At 41.0% G+C, this 20,054-nt stretch overlaps 3 protein-coding genes and 1 long non-coding RNA gene across 6 annotated transcripts in view; 1 reads left to right on the forward strand and 3 right to left on the reverse strand.

Annotated features, from left to right (window-relative positions):
- Positions 1–4,108, forward strand: part of LOC123976092 — a 9,246-nt gene extending 5,138 nt beyond the window's left edge. Inside the window, exons 3-4 of one of the 2 annotated variants that reach the window (XR_006826250.1) lie at positions 2,964–3,196; positions 3,363–4,108. This is a non-coding gene — a long non-coding RNA (uncharacterized LOC123976092). The remainder of the gene's footprint in view (positions 1–2,963; positions 3,197–3,362) is intronic. The other variant, XR_006826251.1, reaches the window with a different exon arrangement.
- LOC123976091 (H-2 class I histocompatibility antigen, Q10 alpha chain-like) overlaps positions 1–5,040 on the reverse strand; it is a 9,146-nt gene extending 4,106 nt beyond the window's left edge. The window contains exons 1-4 of the mRNA XM_046057921.1: positions 4,785–5,040; positions 3,332–3,604; positions 2,894–3,184; positions 594–884 (exon numbers count right to left, since the gene is read on the reverse strand). Of these exons, the coding sequence (XP_045913877.1) occupies positions 594–884; positions 2,894–3,184; positions 3,332–3,604; positions 4,785–4,866 (937 nt within the window). The 5' untranslated portion in view covers positions 4,867–5,040. The remainder of the gene's footprint in view (positions 1–593; positions 885–2,893; positions 3,185–3,331; positions 3,605–4,784) is intronic.
- A 1,663-nt stretch (positions 5,041–6,703) lies between these two features.
- On the reverse strand, positions 6,704–15,261 carry LOC123976090 (H-2 class I histocompatibility antigen, Q10 alpha chain-like). The gene is made up of 7 exons (XM_046057920.1): positions 15,168–15,261; positions 13,971–14,243; positions 13,494–13,784; positions 10,458–10,742; positions 8,200–8,316; positions 7,410–7,433; positions 6,704–6,972 (listed from the first exon to the last, which is right to left on the reverse strand). Exons 1-7 carry the CDS (start codon positions 15,250–15,252, stop codon positions 6,929–6,931), a joined length of 1,119 nt encoding a protein of 372 aa, XP_045913876.1. The 5' UTR covers positions 15,253–15,261; the 3' UTR covers positions 6,704–6,928.
- Positions 15,262–18,287: 3,026 nt separating this feature from the next.
- LOC123976089 (BOLA class I histocompatibility antigen, alpha chain BL3-6-like) overlaps positions 18,288–20,054 on the reverse strand; it is a 54,767-nt gene continuing 53,000 nt past the window's right edge. For both annotated transcript variants that reach the window (XM_046057918.1, XM_046057919.1), the window contains 2 exons: positions 19,533–19,553; positions 18,288–19,395 (listed from right to left, as the gene is read on the reverse strand). In XM_046057918.1, coding sequence (XP_045913874.1) covers positions 19,337–19,395; positions 19,533–19,553 — 80 coding nt within the window. In that variant the 3' untranslated portion in view covers positions 18,288–19,336. The remainder of the gene's footprint in view (positions 19,396–19,532; positions 19,554–20,054) is intronic.

Consider the following 20,054-nt stretch of genomic DNA (forward strand, 5'->3'; position numbering starts at 1 on the left):
AGTACAACCCAAAGAACACCATCCCCACCGTCAAGCATGGTGGTGGCAACATCATGCTTTGGGGGTGCTTTTCAGCCAAGGGGACGGGACAACTCCATTGTATTGAGGGGAGGATGGACGGGGCCATGTATCGTGGAATTCTGGACCAACATCTCCTTCCCTCAGTGAGAGAGCTGAAGATGGGTCGAGGATGGGTGTTTCAGCACGACAACGACCCTAAGCACACCGCCAAAGCAACAAAAGAGTGGCTGAAGAAGAAGCACATCAAGGTTCTGGAGTGGCCTAGCCAGTCTCCAGACCTGAATCCAATTGAAAATCTTTGGAGGGAGCTTAAAATTCGAGTTGCCAGGCGACAACCTCGGAACCTGAATGATTTGGAGGCTGTCTGCAGGGAGGAGTGGGCCAACATCCCTGCCGAAATGTGCACAAACTTTTATTTAAAAAAATTTTCTTTGGGATTCTGTCTTTCACTGTTAGAATGTACATATGATTAAAATTATAGATCGTTGCATTCTTTGTAAGTGGGCAAACCTGCAAAATCAGCAAGGGGTCAAATACTTATTTCCCCCACTGTACATACATAAGTTTCTTACCCCATTCCTTCTCAACATGTAGCCCGGATGCAGCGTGATTCACTTCACAGGTGTAATTGTATGTAGACGTGTCGCTCTTTAAAATCTCCACACTGTCTCTTCTCTGGAAGGTGTCGTCGTCATTTGGTCGAACGCCAAAGGTAACCACTCCGTCCTCTTCAGTAAGAATGCGGCCGTTCCTTTTGATGTTCAGGATGACGTCTTTCGGGTAGAAACCTGTGGCCAGGCACGTCAACATGACCTTTGTCTCAACTGCGGTGTTCTTTGTAAACATGAACACCTCAGGTGGAGCTGCACAGAAAAAAAAAGCAAAGTTATTGTTTGCTGGCGGCCAAACAGAAACGTACAGGCCCAGTTTCCTGAAAGCATCTTAAGGCTACGATGATGTTAAAACGGGTTCCTTCTACTCACACGAAGAAGCTCCAGAACGAACCTCAAACTACACGCTAAGTGTTTGACATGTTCTCTCTTTTTCTTATACGTCTTCATCTCTTCTATTGGTACAGAGCCATATTCTGCATCTTTTGCTTTTCTTTTTTTAATTAAGATGTGTATGTTTTTATAAAATAGCAGTTCTAATGCAGAAATGACATTCAGAACCACCACTTCCTAAAACTTCTTCCTTCAGCAGCCGCAGTTTACTTTCTTAACCTGACTTCCACTCAGGAACATGAATTATAAATCTGTAGACTTGAAACTTCACGTTATGCTTCAAGCATCACCTTGAACTGTCATCACATCACCAGCGAAGCTTAGTTTGGTCAGGTTTAGGAACCTAAATACGTAACATAAATTAGGGCGGGTTCCTACCATGTTTAGTCCAATAGAACCAAACACTGGAACGTTTACCCGCTTGGTGCGGCTCCTTTGGGTTGGTGTGAACGCCGGACTCGAACTCTGGTTTCGGACAAAACAACCGCACTAAAGGGGTGGTCTCGCACCACTGACAAGTGAACTCTGTAGCAGTTCATTTCTGGTATGAACACCATTTTCAGGCTCATAATTTTATTTAGAGGTTCTACTAGAGCAGGTTTACATGGTTTAATTGTCAAAAAACACCATATTTTTTGTCATACTGCACATTGCTGCAGCTCCTCTTATCACCCTGGAGGGCGGAGGTGAGGGCAGGCGGCGGCCGGACGTCTTGTCTGTGTGTGCTGCAGCTCAGTGTGTTTCTACACCAGGTGAGCATCATGTGGTACAAAGTTTAAAGCCTAGTCACACTACTCGATTTTAAGCCCGTTTTGCCGGTTGGAGAGCTACGCGATGGTCGCCAGTCATTATGTATGAACTACTTAACGATGCATCCCTGGCACATCGCAGACGCCAGCCAGATATCTAGCATGGCAAATATCTGGGAGAGTCGGCCGACTCGACATCCACATCCAGCCAATGAGAGCAGACAGCTACCTTTTCACCGAAAACCACTTTTAACTCCCCTCCAGCTCTCTGTAGCTCAGGCAATCCCTGCTACCTGAGCGTGCTAATCCGTTCTTTCACCCAGATTCTTTGTCTTTATAAGAACAAACAACAGATGTTTTGTCTGTAGGTTTACCATTTCATATTTAAAGTGTGTTTTCTAGACATGTGGTTTGTAGACCAGCGTCGGGTGACTGTGACCTGTGACCCCCTGTCACCCATCAGTCACGTAGTGTGAACGCCACAACAACTTCAAGACTTCCGTCACAAGACGGCAAGTTGTGTAGTGTGAACGGCACGGCCATCGGCCAACGCTGAAAGTTGTGTAGTCTGCACGAGCCTTAAGGAAGTAAAGGCTGGACTATAATCCATCTGTGTTCAGGAAGGAGCAGTGTTTTCTGTGGGAGATGGGAACTCCCTTTTTCACTTTGCAAACCTGTTACATGCACAAAAAAAGTATACAACTCAATAAAGGAGAGGGAAAGATAAATGATAAATATGACCTCTTTAAAAATCTTGTGTTTGCATACCAAAATGTTGACTAGCATGGACGTGGACTCGCGTCAAAGTGAGATACCTCCTGAATATTTGGGCTGCAGAGAACGTTTCACTTTCTTACTAGAGAAGGTGTTTAACAACACTGACGTATTCAAAATATTAAATGAAGACGCAATGATTTCAGCTGCAATGTTGTGTGAGTTTTTGGAATAGTTTGAGTTTTGCCTTTGTGAACGCAAAGTTAGACCAGTTAAAAAATATGAACAGTGTATCATCCTCATACCGATTTGATTCAGATACCGAACCTTCAGGTGTGAACCCGCCCTTAAGCAAGATAACTTAAGTAAAATGAAACTCAGTTCATTATTTTCTAGAAAACATACGGGCGTTTTGAAGCTGCATTCGCCCATAGTCCACGAACTTCTTCAACCACTCCATGCACTCGTTCTCCAGGTAGCCTTTGGTGTATTCTTTAAGGACCTGGACCCCATCCCACTTCCTCTTGGTCGGGACGGCCGCTTCAATTGGGGCGACCCAGACTTGGTTGACGTCGTCAAAGGACAGGAAGTCGTTTCCATCGTAGGCGTACTTGTCTATGCCGCGGCGGAACCTAATCGTGCCGTCAGGCTGCGTGTCGCCCTCACAGCCGTGCATCCACTGAAGAACATGGACGTCTGAAACCGGAGGTAATGACAGACAAACATGATGAGCTGGGTCAGATTTGAATTTTTGATAGAGCATTTATCTGTAATGTTATTATAGTTGATTTCATGGTTTTCATCAAAAAGTGGTCGTGGTCTTTCTTGTTTCATGGATCTTACCTGAATCATTTTGTCCCATTCGTGTCTTCAGGATGTCGATGTTGACGTTGAACCACTGCTGTTTGCTCAGGCGGGACTGTGTTCCTTTCTCCCAGTAATCTGCAGCCAGTCTCTCTTTCATCCAGTCCTGTTTGGGAACTTTCTGCTGGTGCTCGCTGTCAAAGTAGTCGATCATCCTGCCGTCCAGGTGACCCATGGCTGTGAACTGGTGGATGCCCGGGAGTCCGACAGGTTTGGAGAGAGCCGTGTAGGTGTAAAAGAGGGAATGTGTCTCTGAGAGTCACACAGACAGACAGATATTTATTAGACAAGGCAGATAATTCATTAGACCCTGTGGGGAGAGTGGTTTAGTTTTAAAAATGTTCAAGTGATTATAATGAACAGTAGAAATACAAGTTACTGTGGCAGAGACGAGTTTTTGGTATTTCTGTTTTGTTTGGTATGAACATAAATTGAACTGTAAGTGACATTAACATTACTCCTGAGCTCAGTCTAACCGATTTAGGACAAAGGACTCAGGACAAAAGAAAGTAAAATGTAGATTCTCTCAGTTTCTGTATTCTCATTCTGACTTCCACCAGATCAGACATTAGGCCTATTATTTACTCAGTTAAGCTGCTTCCTTCCTGTCTCCCAGTAATTGAGAAGTTGTGTCGCATTTGAATCAAGGTTCAGTTTTTGTTCGGCAAAAATGTCAGGTTTACTTTTATTTAGTTAACACTGACACATAAAGGTTCATGTTCAAGTCACTATATTATTAAATCTTTAATGAATCAATGACGACTCCTGCGTTTGAGGAATGCTTGCTTTTTTTTGGTTTAATTTTACAGTAAACTGACAGTTTTTCCACCATTGATCAGATTAAATGAACAGCTTTAGGACATCATTTCGAGCTATTTCAACGTGTGATAGTGTTTCACATTCACTGAAACAAAGATCAGAAAGTCAAGCGATTATGAAGCAATCTTCATGACTGTCGGGGCTGCACACGTTTTCATGTACATGACAATCTTCAATTCTCTACAGGGAGATACTGTTTGCAGACTCACTTCAAGTATTTTCCACAATGAGAAGGTCCATCATAGTGGATTATCTGATCAACGCTACTGTATTTTAGGGCCTCAAATTTTAAAGGCCTGTTAGTTTTTGTTCCCTTTTCCATACTTTACCTACATTTTCCTGTTGATGTTCTTGGATTTAATAGTTTTCTCTGACTTAAAAGTACAAAAGGAGGTCCGTAAAAACCTTAACCTGAGTCTGTGTAATAATCATGTTGTATACGGGGAAGATATGCAAGTCTGCATGAAACATAGTCATTTACATTTCTTGTATTTCGACTTTATGTCATCACTTAGTTGCAGTATCAGGCGTGTGGGCTGAGTGGAAATCAGCATCAATAATTTCTTATTTTTTCCTTTTCCTGCTTCACATTTACACTGACACAACTACTCACGGCTGTTCACCATCAGTCCCGTCCCCAGCAGTATGGAAACTGCGACATAATGCATTATAAACACAGAGATGGCTGCCTTCATGCTTTTAAATCTCAGCTTGTTGAACTGTTGTTCACTCTGTTGCTGCTTCGTTCCTGTTCCTCGTCGCTGTGCACAGACGGTGCAAATTAAGGACGCTGTTGCTGCTTTTTATCCAGATTTCGCAACTATTTCGAGCCTACTTGCAGAAAACAGCAGAAGAAGCGAAAACGCCCCGTTTTGCAGCGAATGCTACGCAAGAATCGTCATCGTCTGGCTTAGCCAATCATAGGCAGAGGAGGACATTTTTGTATACTGTGTATTTGGAAAGCACTTTGGGTTGTTTTTATATGTGCTATATAAATAAAGGTGACTTGCCTAAATGTCTTTCCTAAATTGTTGGCACGTGGCTTCACAATGAAATGTCTTGAATTCATTTGAACTTTTTAAGACAGAAGCAGGAAATATTTAATGTTTGTCACCGCGATCTTACAATCAAATGGTTTTGTCATTTCACACATAATGCAGACTTTTTGGATATTTTTTTCAACAAACAGATTGGTGCTCCAGGAGAAATATTTCATTGTATTGTCAAAAATATATTTACACAATCATTATAATTATTATCACCAGGAGGGAACTTTTTCACTGGTAATTAAACAAACTATCCTCACATTTCAGCTATTAATAAACAGCTGGATAACAATAGTTTCAAATATAAATTTAATTTATTGAAGGATAACCCCTTGAGATGCAGCATCTCATTTTCAAGGGGGTCCTACACCACAAATACATAATAGACAAATAGAAAACAGAACATTACAAAACTACATATATTACACACACACATATACAGATAACTCGCACACCCACTCTCACCCACACCCAATAATCAACACCCTCAGTTAGTATAAGGAAAAACAACAAAATAAAACAATCCTATAGCTAACTATACCAAACGTTCAACCCAAAGCAGATCAAATTATTAATTACTCTGTATGTAAGCCAAATGTATAAGAAACCAACATGGTTACCTGATAGCATTAATAACATGAACAACCAGTTTTAAAAGCGCTAAAGACGAGATAATTTTATATTTGCTTAAAACAATATCTCATGAATTACTGTGCTTAGAAAACCCACCAGAAAAAAAATTACCAGTAAATTACCAAAATAATAATGTGTTTGCAAACAGTCCTATAAATTTAAAGTCCTATCAGTCAATCAATCAACCAGTCAGTGAGCATATATGACAGATAAACTGCTCCTAAAAGTTTTTTAATAGCTTGATAAAAAAAAATCCTGTATTTGCCGTATAGTATTAATATACAGTGGTATGAATATAAGCATTACACTTTAAATGATCCACGATCACCCACTAAAAATACATTGATTACTGCAGGCTAAAATCTGGTGACTTGTTAAATAATCATACCAGTGTATTTAAATATTTTAGCTGCTACAAATCACATATACAGACAGACATATCACATATATAAAAAAAGTTTGCATCTAATTGTGTCTCAGTTTTGAGGCAGCCATTGGTTTCCATTCACATCTAGTCTTGTAGACTTTGAAACATCCTCAGCTTACATGATCCACGACAACAAACATCAAATCTGTTGTGATTGTTGTCAAAGTAACATTTTCTGTTAGTAGTAACTGTACAATGAGTTTAACAGTGAAAGCAAACGTGATGCTGACTGTCGTGGTTCATTTATAGCAAGTCTCAATTCAATGCAAGTTAATTTTTTTTTAAAGCATAAAATGAAAATAAAATATTAAAATAAAATGAAACCAAAGGACTTTCCCTCTGAGGATTGCTGAAGATGCACCTGACATATGCAGTTGGCGCCAAGCAGGAAGCTTCCAGTCAAACTGAGTCGAATGCAGAAGCCCCTAAACCTGCATTATATCGGCCAATAAAAAATGATTTGCATTGAAAAATAAAGACATTTTGTAACTTTTACATGTTCATTGTTCTTTGTTCATTTCAAATTCCCCATTGAATTTGTATCCCACAGTAAATGTATTTGTTAAATAGGTGAATTTGGTTTGAAGAGAACACAGTAAGTCTTCATGTACTCTAATGAAAATAAAAATGATCTGCAGAAACTTCAGACGTCTATTCCAGAAGACTTCGGGCCGGGAGTTGTTTGAGCTGATTAGCTGCATTGATTAAAAGAAGTGTTATTTGATATATTATATATTATATATTTATACACACACACACACACACAAAAATAGACACTTACAACATGGAGGCCTATCTGCTCTTGCTTTATATTTTTATCATGTAATTTTTTACATGCATATTTGGTGATGTGTATTTCTTTCCTTAAAAGGTCAGTTCACCCAAATTATCACATAGCCTACTGTATGTTCTCCGTGTTGATGTTTTTTTTTATTGGGGTTATTTTCTACACACATCGGAAACATTAAGGCTCATCATCTTGTAACTGTTCTCAGGGCTGCCCACGACTGAATATTTTCCTTGTCGTTACTCCAAGCTGCTTGCAGAGAGCACACGCACCTGACAACATCTCATTTAGTTTAGTGATCAATAACCTCTGAACAATGACCTTCATGAGACTTAAAGTAGTTACCTTGAGGAGGGTTGGCTCCAGCTCCTGTGAATAAAAGAAATGTTAATGGATCATTGAATATAATCAATGGCATGGTCTAAATCTGCATCTGTCGTTCCATTAGCTGACTTTTAAAATACACAATTTATGGACAATCTAAAGGTCACTTAATTCAGTGGTGAACATTTTCATTGTCTCAGTTTTAAATGTTTCGTTTTCACAGTGTTAATGTTTTATTGCGGCAGATAAATTATATTGTAAATTTCAATAAATTATAACAATTGGGAACTTTTGGCTAACTCAGTGAATTAAACACCAAAAATATTTTCATCACATCCTTTATGTTCAATAACGCCATTCCTTCAAACCTGCTCATCAATGAGCAACACTGACTGTAGCGGCCTTAACAACCAGAGATATTTAAGGGATAAATATATCTGTACAGACAGCAGGGTAGAACACATTTCTCTAGTATTTCGGTATTTATTGTCAACACCAACACCAAACTCTAGTTAGTAATATGCTCAGTTAAAGCATATTAGCATGCTAAGATGTTTACAGCAGCACGGTGGGTTTAGCTTGACGTCCCTACTACACGACACTAGCGGGGCTAAAGAAGATGAAATGAACTCCATCAGTTACTGCCTCTTTATCCTGCTGTTTACTGCACACTTCAGGTCTTGTTCACTGACTTTAAAATGTCCATGTTGCTTAAATGTTACTACAAAGCTTATACCTCAACTTATATTTAAGGAAACATGGCTGGTAACTAAGCAAAGCACTAAAGATTTATTTTGCTCCACTGATTTGCCTTTTCTGAACACGACAGCCAGAACCACAACGGATGCGACCACCACCACCAGCAGGACTATTACACCTCCAGCAATCATAGATGCATGTTCTCCAAAGTCAGGAGGTAGTTTATGATCTAAAACACAGAAAACATTCACATTACTGTTATATTCACTCACTTTGAACATTATTTTTTTTATTGTATTTGTTTGTTTTTTCAACTATGGTGTTGATGTATGCTGCAAAAATGTAAAAGCTAAATTATAGAAATGCAGCATTTGGTTACTTTAAGAAAACATGAATTTGTGCTGGTGAGAAACAGGAAAAGAGGATGTTCCATGTCAAGTATCAAAGAGGTTTCTGACCTTCTACAAGTTCAAAACTCCATGTTGCATGTAACTTCTAACTATGACACAAAAATTAATTTATTGATTGATTATAACTTTCTAAATCAGTGGTTTGGCCTTCGGTTCCCAAACCTTCTGACTGTTGCTGTAGTTATAAGTCGTGTAACAGTCTGATCATTTTTGGTCTCACTGAACTTCCTTGATTTGAATTTGTTACCATAACGGACAGAAATGATGACCAAAGTTAACAAAATACCAAATTTTAAATTAAGGTGAATTATTCTTTAAGTTGACCTCTTGGTACGGAAATTTGACCATCATTTGACCAACCCAATCTCATCTCAGGCGTCATTTATACACGCTTTGAAGAAAACGTGGCTATTGTGCACAAAACGTTGATTTTGCGTGTGTATGATATGCTGCAGTTTGCTATAGCGTTGCAACACAAAGGAGGTAATGGTGCTTTCAGACCAAACGCGAATCTTCGCGTTGCGACGCTTTCCTCGCGTGAGTACATTCGCTGCAAGTGTTCACACACGATGCAAGAAGGCGATTTTAACGCGATAACCCTAACCCTAACACAACTCGCCTTTACTAGAACTGTCTGAACCCAAAGTAAACAACATTACATAGCAATAAACGGATTAAACTGATGCCGAAATAACTACAACATGATGTAGATTTGTTAAACATATGAATTCATGCTTTGTCAGGTCTGTCAGCAAGACAGCAGGACAACAACTACTAAAATGCTTGTTTTCTGAAAGGAGTTTGGATCAATCAGGGCTGTGCTATGCTAACTTGGTCATAGTAAAGTACAATGATAGCTGGAAGTTACAGATACATGTTTTATGAACTCACCCGGTAGTTCAACCTCCTCACTTTCTTTTTTCCAGGTAATGTCCAGTTTTTATATAAATATGAAGTCGTAGTACGACAGCATAACGGCATAGCTGTCAGAGCAGAATCCGACCAACTACGGGTGTTTATTTGTCCAATGTTTGCAGCGCTGCTCCCTGCTCCTCTCCCCCACGTTTAGCAGCTCTCAGCCGGCCAGCAGATTTTCAATCCCCCGCTCTGCCTGGTCCTCTCCACACAACGCTCTGAAGCCTCGGTGACGTACGGACAATCTCAACACTGATAGGCTATCGCGACTCAGCGTCGTGCGACTTCTTCGCTTGAGTTGAAAATATTCAACTCACGTGAATTTCTTCGCGTTGTCTTCGCGTCGCCAGCCCCGCCCCCTTCGCGTCGCACCCGACAGGAAATCGCAGCTCTACGTGTCTTTGCATTGAGTTTGTATGTAAACTCACCGCCCTGAACGCTCGCGTCGCTTTTGGTCTGAAAGCACCATAACCCTACCTGCTAGCACCGTGAGGCCGATGTGCATAGCACATGTCGACCACAGCTGGTCAACTTGCATAAATTTACTGACTTAGGTTTAGGCACTAACTTCTGTGACGGTTAAGGTTAGGGTAAGTTGTCTTGGGGGGCTGTCAACTCCTTAAACACAAGCGCTAGCATTTCCCAAGGGCATCATACACACGCACCTGGGGACGTCTACTATACACGAAAAATCAACATTTAGCATGAAATAGGGGTGGTGATAATGCAGTGGATAAGACACGTGCCTTTGGTGTGAGAGACCCTGGTTTGAATCCACTGTGAGACACCACTGTGTCCCTGAGCAAGACACTTAACCCCTAGTTGCTCCAGAGGCGTGCGACCTCTGACATGTATAGCAATTGTAAGTCGCTTTGGATAAAAGCGTCAGCTAAATGAATACATTTAAATGTAAATAAATATGCTTGTCAAGCGTGTATATATGACGTCTGGCATGAGAACAGGCTGATTTGACACTTCCTAACAGTAAACATTGCAAAAACAATGACAAATGGCGAAAAACAAAGAATAAGAAACAGGTTCTTACCCCATTCCTTCTCAACATGTAACCTGTATCCTGGGTGATTCACTTCACAGGTGTATGTAAACGTGTCGCTCCTTAAAATCTCCACACTGTCGCTTCTCTGGAAGGTGTCGCCGTCATTTGGTCGAACGCCCGATGTAACCACTTCGTGCTCTTCAGTTAGAACACTGCCATTCCTTTTGATCTGCAGGATGATGTCTTTTGGGTGGAAGCCTGTGGCCAGGCACGTCAAAATGACCTTTGACTCAACTTTACTGTTCTTTGAGAACATGTACACCTCAGGTGGAGCTGGAAAGATAAAAAAGAAAAGTTATTTGTTTGCTGGTGAGTGCGCTGTGATGCTGTCCGGGGCCTGTGAAAGAGCGCTGCACAGCCTGCTTTGACAGGGGGGAGCGCCTTGGACTGTTCCCTGTAGTGCACAAACAAGCGGCGCCAGGCAGCTGTTTGGGCCACGAAGCAGGACAGTGTGCGCACAGGGCAGAGGAGGTCGGAGGCAGCTTCTTCCTCAGACCTATGAGGAGGAGGGAAAAGGCCCGTGAGGGTAATCACTCTCAACCTAACAGAGCTGGTGATGCTCTTAGGCATAAAAGCTTGGTTTTGGGCTCAGGACAGCCAAGCTGCAGTCACCCTGGATCCGCAACCATGTGTGCTTTCACATATCGGTCTGGCTTTATCGGAACCAGCGGCGTGTAAAAAGATTGTTACGCCATCATGTCGGCTGCAGCTTTTCACACATCCCCGGCTCAGAGGTGGACTAATTTGGCTCCGTACCTTTCATACATTGCAGCGGGCCTGGCGCAGCGTGAAAGCTGCTAGTGTTAGGAGTTAATTACAAAGTTGTAGCTTTTAGCTGGCTAGCAACAAGTGTAATGTGGCGACATTTAACCACCAAACCAACAAAAGGAAAGCAGACGTTTTTCTTAAAACGAAGGAAGATACACTGTAAGATCTTCGAATGGTACTGCTGTCCTCCCCAGAGATCAAGAAGTATGATTCATCAGGCCTGTGCCTCCACACTCCCTTCAGGAAACGCCCAGGCAGTGGACCGACCTCCGGGTCCAACCCCTGGTCCAAACACCAGGGATTGGAATGCCGACCATCTGGTGGAGTACGAGGACTGAGTGGAGGCGGCTCTCGACCCTTGGATGGTGCACACCACCTCCTGTGAGAGACCTAAACCTTCCAAGCGCTACCTCTCAGCGGCAAGACCCATTGGGGCTCCGTAGCGGATCTTAGGGACGAGCTCTTAGGCTGTGGGGACAATCAGATAACGGTGGGCGGCAGCCCTCTGAATGATGGGGGGGGAGCTCTCTCATGAGGCCGCCGACAGATGGAAGGGAAGTAGTGGCGGAGAGCGAGATGGTAATGTCCCCTGAGAGAACTTCCTCAAGGCTGGAGTCAAGGCTGACGTCCACCAGAGGTTGGAACAGGGGAAGCGGGGACCCGCTAGGAGACCTACGGACAGTAACAGCAGGTCGAGGGCTTCGTCCAGGGAGCCACACCTTCTCCTCCTGAATGGCAAAATTATCCACTCTGCGTTGCTTCTACTTGGGGGAGAGAAGGGCGCAGAATGGACAGCGTGAGCCGGGGGTGAGTGCTCGGCCAGCGTGCTCCAGCCCAAGGCACGCCTCACCTCGGGGATGGAGGTCCCCCGGCAGGATGAAGCCTGTCTCACAGACGCCACACATCCGCACGGATGTTGCCTGCTGAAAGAAATCACTAGCAGGTATTCTCCTGCTCTTTAGACAGCTCAGTGCTCAAGAAAAATGGGAGCCAACGAGCAGGTCTCACTGTTGTGTATATACACAAGATAAGGACGTAAGAGAGGCCCACACTGCGGGTGGGTGTAGACAAGCTTTTCTCAGTGCTGGGGTAAACCCAATAGCGATAGCCTTAGAGGGCAAAGCCTATACGAAGTAGAACTTCTATATCCCTTTCCAGACGGCAGCAGGGTGAACAGGCTGTGGCTGGGTGGGTACTGTCCTTTAGTATCCTTCGGGTTCTGCGGAGGCACCTCACCTCAGCGATATCACTGATGCTCGGGAGATGGGGACCAACCCCTGAGGGGGACTTTTTAGGGTTGGGCATGGGGGGGGCACCAATTTAAAATCTCTCCTTGGGAGCCAACATTGTCAGGGCCGGCCCTGACCGGACCAGTTGGAAAAATTAAACAAGTATTATCCATGTACTGATTCGATTCAGAAACTAGATCTTTAGGTGTGAATTTGCGCTTAAATAAAATAACTTAACTAATCTAATTTAAGTAAATTTAGTAACCTCTTCATCGCACACAACAGCACACGGACAGTTGCACATTCACAACAGGATGCAAAGACCAGTCTCACTCCTCCCAAACAACACTCACTCACACACAAAGCACGGGCAAAAACCCACCACCTCATGCAGACTTTTGAGCTCTTTATACAACATCACCTGAAATTTTTTTTTCTATGGCGTTTGCACATACAGTACACGCCAGCTCTGCACAATAAAACTACAGCCAGGATTTCTGCCCCGCCACACAACACAAAGACTGCACTCATAAAGGTGCTAAATGACATTTGCCTGTTCATTGACTCAGGCAAAGTTTCTGTTTTAGTATTGTTGGATCTTAGTGCCACTTTTAACACTGTGGATTATTATTCGTTTTTATATTAAAAAGCTGACCCATGCATATATTCTAGTATATCGGATTAATGCAAAGGTCTATTGCAAATCCAACCTATTCAGAGTACTGTAGGAAATACCCCACCACATTATAACAGTTCTACAATCCGCACACTGACTCAGGATTGACTTCTCGTCTAAAAATGACTCTGTGGCTCCGGGCCAAAATATTTTCCTAAAATTCTTGTGCTATACGAACCCCTGAGAACCCTTCAGACTAGCCTCAGACTGGCTGTCCCAACAGTAAGAACACAATGGGCTCACAATGGATTGCGGTGAAACATAATAAATTTGACATTAGTTAGTAGAAATGCTCATTGAAAAGGATCTGAAATCAACTGTTATCAGTTAATTATCTTCGAGAAAATATACCGGCAGTTTGAAGCTGCATTCGCCCATAGTCCACGAACTTCTTCAACCACTCCATGCACTCGTACTCCAAGTAGCCTTTGGTGTATTCTTTAAGGACCTGGACCCCATCCCACTTCATCTTGGTCGGGACGGCCACGTCAATTGAAGCAACCCAGACTTGGTTGGCGTCGTCAAAGGACAGGAAGTCGTTTCCATCGTAGGCGTACATGTCTATGCCGCGGTGGAACCTAATCGTGCCGTCAGGCTGCGTGTCGCCCTCACAGCCGTGCATCCACTGAAGAACATGGACGTCTGAAACCGGAGGTAATGACAGACAAACACGATGAGCTGGGACAGATTTGAATTTTTGTGGTTTTCTGGTTAAAATTGAAAGAGTCAACAGCTTATTTTTTCTAGTGCTTTTATCACTCTACCAGCATTTCATGGCCTTCATCAAAAAGTGCCCGCTTGCTGCCCTTCTCCTTTCATGGATCTTACCTGAATCATTTTGTCCCATTCGTTTCTTCAGGATGTCGATGTTGACGTTGAACCACTGCTGTTTGCTCAGGCGGGACTGTGTTCCTTTCTCCCAGTAATCTGCAGGCAGTCTCTCTTTCATCCAGTCCTGTTTGGGAACTTTCTTCTGGTGCTCGCTGTCAAAGTAGTCGATCATCCTGCCGTCCAGCAGACCCATGGCTGTGAACTGGTGGATGCCCGGGAGTCCGACAGGTTTGGAGAAAGCCGTGTAGGTGTAAAAGAGGGAATGTGTCTCTGAGAGTCACACAGACAGACAGATATTTATTAGACAAGGCAGATAATTCATTAGACCCGGTGGGGAGAGTGGTTTAGTTTTAGAAATGTTCAAGTGATTATAATGAACAGTAGAAATACAAGTTACTGTGGCAGAGACGAGTTTTTGGTATTTCTGGTTTGTTTGGAATGAAAAGAAAAGAACTATATCTGTAAGTGACATTAACATTACTCCTGAGCTCAGTCTAACTGATTTACTCAGGACAAAAGAAAATCCTGACTTCCACCAGATCAGACACTTTTTTACTTAGTTAAGCTGCTTTCTTAAAGCCTCCAACCAAACTGAGAAGTTGTGGCGCATTTTGAGTCACATGCAAAGTTCAGTTTTTGTTCTGCAAAAATGTCAGTTTTACTTTTATTTAATAACACAGACACATAAAGGTTTATGTTCATATTGAAGTTATTAAATTATTAATCTTTAATGAATCAATGACGACTCCTCACTTTTGAGGAACGGTCTGTTTAATGATCAGCACTATCTCTCTACAGGTGTATGTTTGCAGAAATATGGCGATTTCACACTTTCACACCCAGAATAATGTGATCCATATTTAATTAATAGATGGATTTCGACCAACAAAACAAAATGGTAATTTCTTGTAGTGTATAATATGATCAATCCTACTGTATATTATGGCTTAAAGTTATATATATAATTTATTTTTAGAAAAAATATTTCTTCTTATATAAACAGTGAATATAGGATCTGTATGCAAGTCTAAATTTTTTTGTATTTCCACTTGATGTCATCACTTGCAGTGTCTTACACATGTGGGCTGGGTGGAAAATTAAAACTCAAAACAAATTTTAAAAACAGCATCAATTTATTTCTTATTTTTACCTTCTCCTGCTTCACATTAATACGTCAGAAAACTCTGAACTCACCGCTGTTCACCATCAGTCCCGTCTTCGAGCAGGACGCAACCAAATACATTGTTAAAACAAAGTTGACTGCCTTCATATTTTTCATATCTCCGCTAGTTGAACTGTTTTTCACTCTGTTGCTGCTTCCTTCTCCTTCACTTGACTTTATGTTTGACAGTAGATGGTGCATTCAGGTGATGCTCCAAAACAAGGACTGTTGCTGCTTTTTAGTTACATCCAGGTTTCAGAAAGGCAAATTAAACACTTTTCATGCTGCATGAATTAGTCATGCTTTTAATCAGATGACTGAGGCACTGAAATAAATAATAATATTGTCATAATTAATTTAGTGATGACAGTTTTAACAACTGACTGATCACAAATCCCATAAAACACCAGACATTTGCTGGTTACAGCCTCTCATATGTGAGGACTGCTTTTCTTTTCTGTTTCATATTAATGTAAACTGAATAACTTTGTGATTTTCAGCTGGTGGTCAAAATAAATCTGCAAATTAAAAACATTCTTTAAAGACCTTTGGGCTCTGGTAGCTCTTCTAAAGTTTTTTAAACTGGACACTTGAACGCACAGCTACTGCACTTCCTCATTATGTGTGAGGGTTTTGTTGTGATTTGTTGTTCCCCTAATTTCACCTTCACCGTCTGACTCTTCCACTCTACAAAGTGATTGGTCAGCTGTTAAGAGATTTAACAGTTTGCAGGATTTAAATTTCTCTCTCAAGCTTCATTTCTTCATTCTCCTCACAACAATTTCTGTCACTTGTCATGTGAACAACTGAGTGCAAAACCACGACTGCCTTTAAGGAGAGACGGTGCCTTTGTGTCCCATCCTTTGAATGTTTGAATGATTCATTGTGTGGTGGTGAAACTCATTAAATTTGGTGCAGATATTCAAAATTGCCAAAGGATGAATCCTAATGACTACTATGGATGCCTACGGCGGACAATATTAAAGTGAAAACGAAAATTAAAATTTGATGAACCAGAAGTGACCATATTTGGAAGAGAGGGAGGAGCTAGCTAGCTTGGTAAGCATCCATTATTAATGTCAACTGCGACAGGATGCTAATTTTGGCCAGTGAAAAACAGGCTTAAAATAAATATGGTTACTGGAAAAAAATTTAAACGCCGACGCTTTAGGATTTTTTAGTACAACAGAACGCTGAACAAGACATTTGCAGGAGAAATGTTACAGAGGGTTAAAGCTCTTCAACAAAAACACAGACAGTATCCAAAAATAAGCTCACGGCTGGTTAAATGTACACAGAGCAGCGGATTCGAGTCGCCTCCAACCTGATTGACAGGTCGGCGTCCCTAAAAACATCCCCTAGTCTGCACCTGTAATTTGAACTCTGTGTTCCTCCCTGTCAATAGCACCCTCTGCACCCCCCTTCAAGCGGCTTGCTACCATAATTTCTCTGAATATTAATAATTTCCAAAAGCTGCAAAATACATTTTCAAATTGTGCTTTGTTCCAAAATTGCATTATTAGTTGTTCAATGTCTAATTTTATTATTTTGTGTATCAAAAGCAAACTTAAGCTTCCAGTTAATGCTTCTGCATTTAGTAGTGTGGGCAGAGTGTAAAGGGATAAAGATGGAGACTACATTATATGATATCTTTCGTTTTTTACTCAAAAGTATAAACCTGACTGGTGGTGCTTCTGCACAAATAGCCTAAAGCATTTATATTAGGACTGTTAAATAAAGTGGGGGCCAATAATCCATATTATGATCTAATATCATGTTGAAGCACCGTCATGTTGCTATTCCAAAATTTGGAAAGTTATAGTGTGTTGAATTTGATTTTCTTAATGTTTCAAGATTTTCATGGTCAGTGATTAAGTTATTGCCATGAAGGTGAAGTTGTCAATGCCAGTAACTTGATAAAAATGTTTTAGAGCCACAACACCAGCAGTGTGTTCAGATCCATGTGCCAGCCACAGATCATTACCCCACTAAGATTTCAATAATCTTATACCAACGAGTTTTGTGCTGCTTAGCCAACTTGAATATAGCTTTATGCTTCAAAATATTTCTTAACCCCCTGCCAGTGTTATAATAAGACGTATTAACTACATTCAAAAGATCAGAATAAGGAGTATAGTTAGGATAAAAATAGGAAATATAACCCTGCTGTGAAGAGATGCACCATTTTAACTTTTGCAAGATAGTTTGGTGAAACAAAGCTATTAAATTAACAAGGTATTTTAGTCTTGTCATTTAAAGGAAAAAAGAGTGTGTAAATATTAGAACTGACAACATTTCAGATATACCCCAAATCCTAATAATATATATAATAATATTGCCAGCAGTGGTGGCGTCACTGACTTCACACTGACCTGCCTTCTGCAGAAGAGATGCCGAGGACATGCCACAGCACCCGCTGCTGTTTGTGATATCAAAGTTTATGAATGTTAACAATTGTCAAGGTATATAAGAATGGCTATAAGTAACATCCCCATGACATGATTTTTGCATTCATTTGCAAGGTGTCCTTGATTAATCTCTCAATATTTCTTTAGGTGAACGATCTGGTGTCTTTATCAGTGTTTTTTAAGCAAGGTTTCAACAGGCGACACCTTAGAGTGTGTTTTAGTACAACAAACGCTGAACAAGACATTTTTAGGTAACCAAAAAATTCCAGTTAACTTTCATGAACTGAAAACACACTGTGACAGGGTCAAAGGTCTTAGAAGAAAACGCAAACACTCCAAAACTTCACAGCTAGTTATATGTACACAGGACAGCAGATACAATATGCCTTTATTTTCCTCTAAATGGGACCTTAATTTACTAAATGAACATCATGCTGTGTTAGAAAACTAGCGACTGAGACTATGAACTCATCGGAAATTGTTTGCTAAGGTAATAAATCAGCTGAGATGAAGACACATTGTGTCATTAACTTCAATGCGATCGAGCTTCTTTTCACAACCTGCTCGCCTTTAGAAAGAACGTAGGTTAACCTTTCAGAGGTTCCTGCTGGTTCAGGACAGTTGCAGGAGAGCCCGCTAACTGCTGCCACAATTAGATTTCTTCGTCACAAAGCTGGTAAATCTCTACTGCAGGACGCAATTTCATTATTTTTTACTTTATTTAACATCCCGTTACATTAGAAAACGCTCAGGTTTGATTACATGTAGGTCTATGTCTATATTGTTCAAGAACCCAAAAAGTAGCAATTCAAACAAACATGTAAAAATACAAAATCTGCGTAAGACAGCAAAGAACACACAGATGCATATTTTTATAATACGAAAACAAGTGTATGAAAGTCCATTAGGTGCAGGAACAGGCACTGGTTACCAGTAAGAAACCTAATCTGTAAAATCATCATCAGAATCCTTTACATTAATCTCATATTGAAAAAGTCATATTGCGATTATTGTAGACAATATTGTGATATAATGGTAACAAATAGTATCATTAGTCTACTTGAAGGAAAAGGTATCAAGGAAAATGTTCAAAATACAAACATTTTGTATTGAGTGTTGCTCAACACAAACAGACAATCTTAAACAAGCATTAAGTCATTTTGCCACATTGTAAACAGCTTTTTAAAACACTCGTCACAGAAAACTACAAAGGGAGAGTGTTGCTCTCAGGAGGAGCACATATTGGCACAGCGGCACCCCGGATCTGATTAAATCTACATCTGTACACAGCAGAGGAACCATCCACAACCAGGAGGAGGAAATAGTATAAATTCATTAATTAATTCACTTCCTTTTAATCCCGGTTACCTTTAACCCACTAACCCTTATCTACCCCCTAAATGTGTATTTATATTTTACAGCCTGTTCATAGAAGCCTCCTCTATTTGAGCTGTTGCGAGATTTTAACCTGATAAACATTTGCTTACCCACATGATCCAAACTCTAACAACCCTTTGATATAATAACGACTTCGTGGTTCAGCTTAAAAAGACACCAAAGAAGAATATTTTCAGATTTCATTGGGACTGCAGGTGGTCCACTGGTTTTCCAAACTACAGAGTTGTGCACAGTGTCTCAAAAATGATGTGATGTCTCACATGTGAGACTCCATCCACTTTAGCAGCTCTGTGAGGCTGCACTCGGCTTTGAGCTAAATGCTAACATTAGCATACTCAAATGCTCACACTGACAATGCTAACATGCTGATGGGAAGGATGTTGTTTGCAGGAACTTCACACTGCGTCTTCCTCATTCTCATACACAAGACTGTCGGCGGCAGCAGGGTCGTTGGCTGCGGGGATAAATATTAAAAAGATTATGTATGGCTAACGTACTAAAGTAAATTAGTTATTAATATTATTAAGTCTTTCAAACATTTATTAGTGCTGGGTTTGCTGCAGAATTATATCGAGCAACAGAGATACTTACAAGAGTCACCATCTGTAGACCCTGCAGAAAACAGGAAAGGGATTTCTTTTTTAAATGATCAAAATCAGCAGCAGACATCACTTTTATCAGATTTCATCCAGCTCCCTCTGAGTAACTAAAGGCTTTACACTACTTTTAAAACATACACTGTTGAAAAACCCACTAATATCTGTCAAAATAATTGAATTATGATTCCCTAAACAGCACTATTAAAGGTCCAGTGTGTAACATTTAGGAGGATCTAATGACAGAAATGCAATATAATAAACATAACTATGTTTTCAATTCAATTCAATTCAATTCAATTTTATTTATATAGCGCCAAATCACAACAACAGTTATCTCACAGCGCTTTTCATAAAAGAGCAGGTCTAGACCGTACTCTGTGATGTTATTTACAGAAGCCCAACAGTTCCCACCAAGAGCAAGCACTAGGAGACAGAGGCAAGGAAAAACTTCCTTTTAAGAGGCAGAAACCTCGAGCAGAACCATGGCTCAGGGTGGGCGGCCATCTGCCTCGAC

This window comes from Micropterus dolomieu, linkage group LG09 (assembly GCF_021292245.1).
Source record: "Micropterus dolomieu isolate WLL.071019.BEF.003 ecotype Adirondacks linkage group LG09, ASM2129224v1, whole genome shotgun sequence".
Classification (NCBI taxonomy): domain Eukaryota; kingdom Metazoa; phylum Chordata; class Actinopteri; order Centrarchiformes; family Centrarchidae; genus Micropterus; species Micropterus dolomieu.

Bases quoted from the DNA above. Each gene is read 5' to 3' on its own strand.
- LOC123976090 (XM_046057920.1), bottom strand. From the start codon at position 15,252: ATGAAAAATATGAAGGCAGTCAACTTTGTTTTAACAATGTATTTGGTT. The intron at 14,244-15,167 runs GTGAGTTCAGAG...TGTGACTCTCAG, and splicing joins GGGACTGATGGTGAACAGCG to AGACACATTCCCTCTTTTAC. The intron at 7,434-8,199 runs GCAAATCAGTGG...TTTTATTCACAG, and splicing joins GGCTGTCGTGTTCAGAAAAG to GAGCTGGAGCCAACCCTCCT.